Source organism: Prionailurus viverrinus, chromosome E2 (assembly GCF_022837055.1).
Source record: "Prionailurus viverrinus isolate Anna chromosome E2, UM_Priviv_1.0, whole genome shotgun sequence".
Taxonomy (NCBI): Eukaryota; Metazoa; Chordata; class Mammalia; order Carnivora; family Felidae; genus Prionailurus; species Prionailurus viverrinus.
In genome coordinates this window covers 516,451-522,929 of record NC_062575.1, presented here as the reverse complement: position 1 = coordinate 522,929, position 6,479 = coordinate 516,451, and the positions used below count along the sequence as shown (strand labels likewise).

At 51.0% G+C, this 6,479-nt stretch overlaps 1 protein-coding gene across 1 annotated transcript; it reads left to right on the top strand.

Moving 5' to 3' along the window:
* Nucleotides 1-877: 877 nt before the first annotated feature.
* On the top strand, nucleotides 878-6,270 carry RPS5 (ribosomal protein S5). The gene is made up of 6 exons (XM_047834396.1): nucleotides 878-1,012; nucleotides 1,775-1,883; nucleotides 4,127-4,336; nucleotides 4,497-4,625; nucleotides 5,969-6,067; nucleotides 6,149-6,270. The coding sequence occupies exons 2-6, from the start codon at nucleotides 1,776-1,778 to the stop codon at nucleotides 6,215-6,217; spliced, it is 615 nt and encodes a 204-aa protein (XP_047690352.1). The 5' UTR covers nucleotides 878-1,012; nucleotide 1,775; the 3' UTR covers nucleotides 6,218-6,270.
* Nucleotides 6,271-6,479: the final 209 nt, after the last annotated feature.

Sequence of the window (6,479 nt, the reverse complement as noted above, 5' to 3'; positions counted from 1 at the left end):
TAGACTCCAGGGTCTAGGTTTAGGAGGCGACAAACAGGAGGGGGATGTGTAGGGCCGGCACAAGATCTTCGAGTTGGCCATATGGTCAAGGGTGGGGCACCCACTACCCGTGCCGACCCCCCTGCACCCGTCCATTGATCTCGCATCAACGCATGGCCGAGATGCATCAAACAGTGGGGTTTGCCCCCCAAGCCACCTGCTGGGCACTGCACCTGGTCCCACGTCCGGAGCTCCTCCCCTACCCTCAAGCTATGAAGAGGCGGCTGGAGCTGCAGGGGTCGAAGACAAATGATGGGGGTACCCTGGCATGGGGTGAAGAGAGGTCAAACCGGAAAGGGTCTCCTCTGGGAGGCTCAGGCCCGCAGCAACCCCGGGCGTGCAAGCGTGGGGGAGGCCGACCTGGGAGAGGGGCTCGCGCATGCACGTGGGGGGAGCAGGACCAGCGGAGGGCAATCGTGACCACCAGGCTCACTCTTCCTTCCCGAGCCTACAGCGAGCGCGTGCCTGTGAAGCGACTGTAACCTGGACGAGGAGCGAGAGGGGTACCGAACTGGATGCCCTACTCAAAACCGGCGACAGGTGGGGCGTGGAACCCGCGGCGGAACACAGTGGAGAGCGCGAGCCTGACTTCCGCCGTCACTAGACATGGCGGCTTGGCCTCAGAGAATTCTCTGAGCTTGTGCAAGCCCCTCCTCCCCCCGCCACCCCGCCCCAAGAGGGAAAGTACTGAAGGTTAGAACAGCCGCCAGGCACGCTTATGGGGCCGCTTCTGCAAGTGCGCGTGCGCAAAGGATTTACGGCTTTCCCTTGGCCCAGCAGGCGCCTTCACATTCTTGTTCCGGATTGGCCGTTGAACAAACCGTGTCATTTTGCGCACGCATTGTCCCCGCTGACCCGGAAGTTTTCACCTTAGTTAAAAGCGTCGGCCCGCGACTCGCGGTCTCTTCCTGTCTGTGCCAGGGCAGCGCGTGGTGCACGCCGAGCGATTGTGACTCCCCGGCTGCGCCCCCAGGTGAGGCGGCCGCGGGGTTGGGGGTCCGAGGGACGATTCAGGATCTTTTGGGGAGTCCTCATCGATCCACGAGGCCCAGGGCTTCCCTGGGGGGTGGGCTCTTTCCTTTCTCTGGAAAATGTGCTGAGAAAACGCGGAGGCGAAGGAAAGTTATTCTTTCTTTGGCGTTCCGCTACCTCCGTAGCTTACCCTGCAGCAGGGCTCGGATGTAGTGGTTTGGCCCCTGCAGGCAACAGGACGTTGCTGTTATTTTTATATGCGTGATGCACTTTGTGGCATATACACGGTTTTCTCTTCAGTAGCAGCCCCTTGGTGCTTGCCAAATGCCCCCTTGGTGTCGGACACGAGCGGTAGCCTTTGCTTTGATTATGCACGGAATTCGTGTAGTGATCTTGATGACAGATAAACGGTTCTATTTTATGGAAGAGGGAGCAGAGTCTAAATTAGTTTGACACTCCTAGCGTGGCAGAGCTCGTTAATGACGTGGCTGGGATTTGAACTTGAGCGGGTGCAATGTTACGGTATTTGGCTTCTACTGTCTCGATAGGGCCCGCGCAGCAGCTGTTGACCCAGGCCTGCCACCAGCTCTCCTTGGTGAGAGACAGCTGTTTCTTGCTGACAGCTAACTGGTTCTCCTAAGACTCAGAAAGATGGACCCGGATGTTTACAGCCTTTCTTGGTTCCACATAACTTCCCAACTTACAGGTTGTGGGTTAGTCTCACAGTGGTGGGTGTGCTTGGGCTCTGACAGTCTGTTCCTAGGATGACGGAGTGGGAGACAGCTGCACCTGCAGTGGCAGAGACCCCTGACATCAAGCTCTTTGGGAAATGGAGCACCGATGATGTGCAGATCAATGACATTTCCTTGCAGGTGAGGGGGCTGTGTGGTGGTTGTGCTACCCAGTTGGGTTTTGGGGCACACACGGATTCTTTCAGGAGGGGTCCCTCGAAACTTGTAGCTGTAAAGTTGAAAATCTGACAGGTAAAGGAGGGCTCCCTGGACCATCACACCTACATGTCCATTTTTTCCTTGTGTTCTTTTCATCTGTACACAAGATGGTTCCTTTCTCAGAGGTCACATCACATCCCACAGGGTTTTTGTGTGGGTGTTTTGGGGTTTTTTGTTGTTTGTTTTTGGATCATTATTTTGCATGTGAAAATCCAGTTGTCCCAACACTATTTGGTTTTTGTTTTTAGAGTTTTGTGCATTTTACTTAGCAAATTTAGGCTATAAGTTGTCTTAAGTTAAATCTTTTATACATTATAATAAGTTTGTCTGAATGCCACCATATGTTGAAAAGAATATTTCCCTTATTGAATGGTTTTAGTATCGTTGAAAATAAGTTGAGCCTAGCTATATATGGGTTTATTTTTGGACTCAATTCTTTTCTGTTCTGTAAATCTATCCTTAAGCCAGTACCACACTGTCTTGATCATTGTATTTTTGTAGTAGGTTTTGAAATCAGGAAATCAGTGGGAGTCCTCCCAGTTTCTTAACCCCTATATTGTTTTACGCTGGGCCTCATTAGGACTTTTGTGGGCCTTTCGCTAAAAAGAAATTATATTTTGTAATTTCATTGGTATAAAGGCAAATACGGTTTGGATTGTTTTTATTCCTTTTTCATTTTAAAAGAAACGAAAACATTTTTTGTTGTTTCTATACATCATGGGATCTAGGCACTGTGCCTCATGGAGGATTCGGTCCTGTTTTTCACCCCGGATGTTTTGTAGTTCTGTTTTCCTTCATTTCTTTGTTCTGTGAGGGCTAGATAGCAAATATTTTAGTTTTTGTGGGTCATATGTGGTAGATATGTGTTGTGAGTATAAGTGATGGAATGATCTTTGGGTGTATTTCATAGCGGAACAATTGACAATAGTCGTGTTCACGTACATGTATTTCCTCTGATTCCAACACCCCTGAACGTTTTGGTGTTTTCTAGACATTTTCTTTAGAAATGATACATGTGTATATAGGAGAGATTGACGAATAATTGTGTGTGTGTGTGTGTGTGTGTGTGTGTGTGTGTGTGTGTGTGTGTGTGTTTAGAGAGAGTGGGGAAGGTGGTAGAGAGAGGGAGACACAGAATCCAAAGCAGACTCCAGGCTCTGAGCTGTCAGCACAGAGCCCGACACGGGCTCCAACTGGTGAACCATGAGTTCGTGACCTGAGCTGGTGTCAGACGCTTAACTGACTGAGCCACCCAGGTGCCCCAAATAACTGTTTTGAAACAGTAGTTCTCTGGAGTGATTTCCCCCCACCTCCTTTAGGGGACAGATGGCAATGTTGGCTTACATTTTTGGGTGTTGAAACTGAGAAGGGTGTTACTAGCATACTGGATGCTGCTAAACATCCTGCAGTGTGTGGGGCAGCCCTTATACAAAGAATGTTCTGATTTAAAATGTCTATGCTGCAAAGTTTGCAGAGCACTTTATTTAATGTTTACTTTTATATTTGGGAGAGACAGAGTGCAAGTGGGGCAGGGGCTGAGAGAGAGGGAGACACAGAATTCGAAGTGGTCTCCAGGCTCCGAGCTGTCAGCACAGAGCCCAGCATGGGACTCAAACTCATGAACCATGAGATCATGACCTGAGCTGAAATCAGAAGCTTAACCGACCGAGTCACCCAGGCACCCCAAGGAGCACCTTAAAATGAGATCATGAGGGGCACCTGGATAGCTCAGTCTGTTAAGTGTCTGACTTCAGCTCAGGTCATGATCTCACAGTTTGTGAGTTCGAGCCCCGCATTGGGCTCTGTGCTGTCAATTCAGAGCCTGGAGCCTGCTTCAGGTTCTGTGTCTCCTTCTCTCTCTGCTCCTCCCCCACTCGTGCTCTGTCTCAAAAATTAATAAATGTAAAAAAAAATTTTTTTTTAATGTGATCATGAGCTGTAATCTTGGTTTTCCATCTTCCTTCCTCCTATTATAAGGGAAACACTCTTTTTAGTGACTTGGTAAAGTTACTTTTTGGGGATTTATTGTTTTGTGGCACACGGGCCTCACAGTCAAGCCCCCACAGGTGGACAGGGGCTATCCAGAGGTGGTGCTCAGTCCTTCTGGTTCCTGGCCATCCTGCTCCTGACCATGATCCCTCCATCCTCTCTCCCTGCTGCCCTAGGATTACATTGCGGTGAAGGAGAAGTATGCCAAGTACCTGCCCCACAGTGCAGGACGCTACGCGGCCAAGCGCTTCCGCAAGGCACAGTGCCCCATTGTGGAGCGCCTCACCAACTCAATGATGATGCATGGCCGTAACAATGGCAAGAAGCTCATGACCGTGCGCATTGTTAAGCATGCCTTCGAGATCATCCATCTGCTCACTGGTGAGGTAGGGCTCTGAGGCCTGATGAGGCAGAGAGTGCCCTTAGTACACCATAAACCCAACAGCTACCCCGTGACAAGCATGCCGGGGTCTGCCAAGTTTTAGGAGTGAGGACACCGGGGAGGGATGTAGGTTGGGTGTCAGGTTCATGGCTGCCTTCTCTTAGAACCCCCTGCAGGTCTTGGTGAATGCGATTATTAACAGCGGTCCCAGGGAGGACTCAACCCGCATTGGACGAGCTGGAACAGTGAGGCGTCAGGCTGTCGACGTGTCCCCCCTGCGCCGTGTGAATCAGGTGGGCCTGGGGCTTTAAGCACATATGGATTGACGGGAACACCACTGGGCTCCGGTGTGGTTCTGCCTGGGGCAGATTGGCAAGTGGGAAGGTTTGTCCTGCCTGTGTGTTTTACTCAAAGTGGCCTTTCCTCCAGGAAGCTTTCCTGCATTTCCATTCCTCTGATGGCAGATTCTGGCTCTGGCCCCTTCCCTGAGCAACAGTTGCCTGAGGCACAGTTTCATTTGAGTGTATTTTTACATACCATGTATGGGTATATATTTTTTCACAGACCATTTGAGAATCAGTTGCAGGCATTGTAAGCATTTTCCCCTTAACACTTCAGTGGATGTCTCCTAGGAACAAGGATATTCTGTCCCCACCATCATCCTCAAGGAGTTTAACAGTGGTAGAATTATCTGATCATCCAGTCACTGCAGCTGTCCCTAGCATATCTTACAGTTGTCTGTTTACTTTCTTTTTTTAAATGTTTATTTTAGAGCATGCACGAGTCAGCGGCGGGGGAAGGGTGGGGGGAGCAGGGGGCAGTGCAGACAGAGGAGACAGAATCTGAAGCAGGCTCCAGGCTCTGAGCTGTCAGTACAGAGCCCTTTGTGGAGCTTTAACTCACAAACTGTGAGGTCATGACCTGAGCCAAAGTCGGATGCCTGAGCCACCCAGGTGACTCTAATGTTTATTTTAGAGAGAGCTTGGGGGGGGGGGGCAGAGAGGGTACAGAGGGTTGGAAACTGGCTCTGTGCTGACAGCAGAGAGCCTGATGCAGGGCTCTAATTCACAAACTGTGACAACATAGCCTGAGCTGAAGTTGGACGCTTACCCAACTGAGCCACCCAGGTGCCTGTCTTAATGTTTCTTTGTTTTTGTGAGAGTGCATGCATGAGTGGGGGAGGAGCAGAGAAGGGGAGACAGGATCCCAAGCTGGGCTCTGCGCTGATAGCAGAAAGCCCATTGTGGGGCTTGTATTCATGAACTGTGAGCCGAAGTCAGATGCTTTTCCAGCTGAGCTACCCAGGTGCCCCTATAATAACTGTCCATTTTTAATCGGAGGTCCAGGTCAAGAGCACACACTGCATTGCATTTCCCTGGGGTGGTGGGTTTCAAATCTCCTGTAATCAGGAGCTTTTGTGTCTACGCTTGTTTTTGTGGCCCTTGGTCTGATCCCAGATAGGCAGCATGCCACCTGGGCAGCCTGTGGGCTCCTGCTGTGTCTTGACTCAGTGGGCCAGTGGATGGCAACATGGTAACTGACATTTGTTAGGATCACAGAGTACTGGAGGACAGTGGTCCTATCTGCTTTGGGGGCACCCCTGCCCCCAGGCTTAACTGACCCCTGTGCTCCCTAGGCCATCTGGCTGCTGTGCACAGGTGCCCGTGAGGCCGCCTTCCGGAACATCAAGACCATTGCTGAGTGCCTAGCAGATGAGCTCATCAATGCAGCCAAGGTGAGTGAGGACACTGGGGTGGGGGTCAGTTCAAGAAAAGGCTCTTCCAACATTCCAAACTAACCATCTACTTCCTTGCAGGGCTCTTCCAATTCCTATGCTATCAAGAAGAAGGATGAGCTGGAACGTGTGGCCAAGTCCAACCGTTGATCTCCTGGCTATGGCTCCAATAAATCTGTCTGCTCTTGGGGCAGCCTCACCCACCTGTGCCAATGTCTGTCCTTGTGTGGCTCCAGGAACTGGAGTGGGGATGGCAGTGTCCTGAGGAGCTGCCCACACTTCTGGCATGTGTTTTGGTCTGTGGGGACCTGGGATCACCAGGGAAATATTCTGTCCAGGAAGCACCACTGACTCAGGACCATGGCACCCCGGGGTGCAAGCCTGGCCACCTGGAGTGTTCCGTGGATGTTGG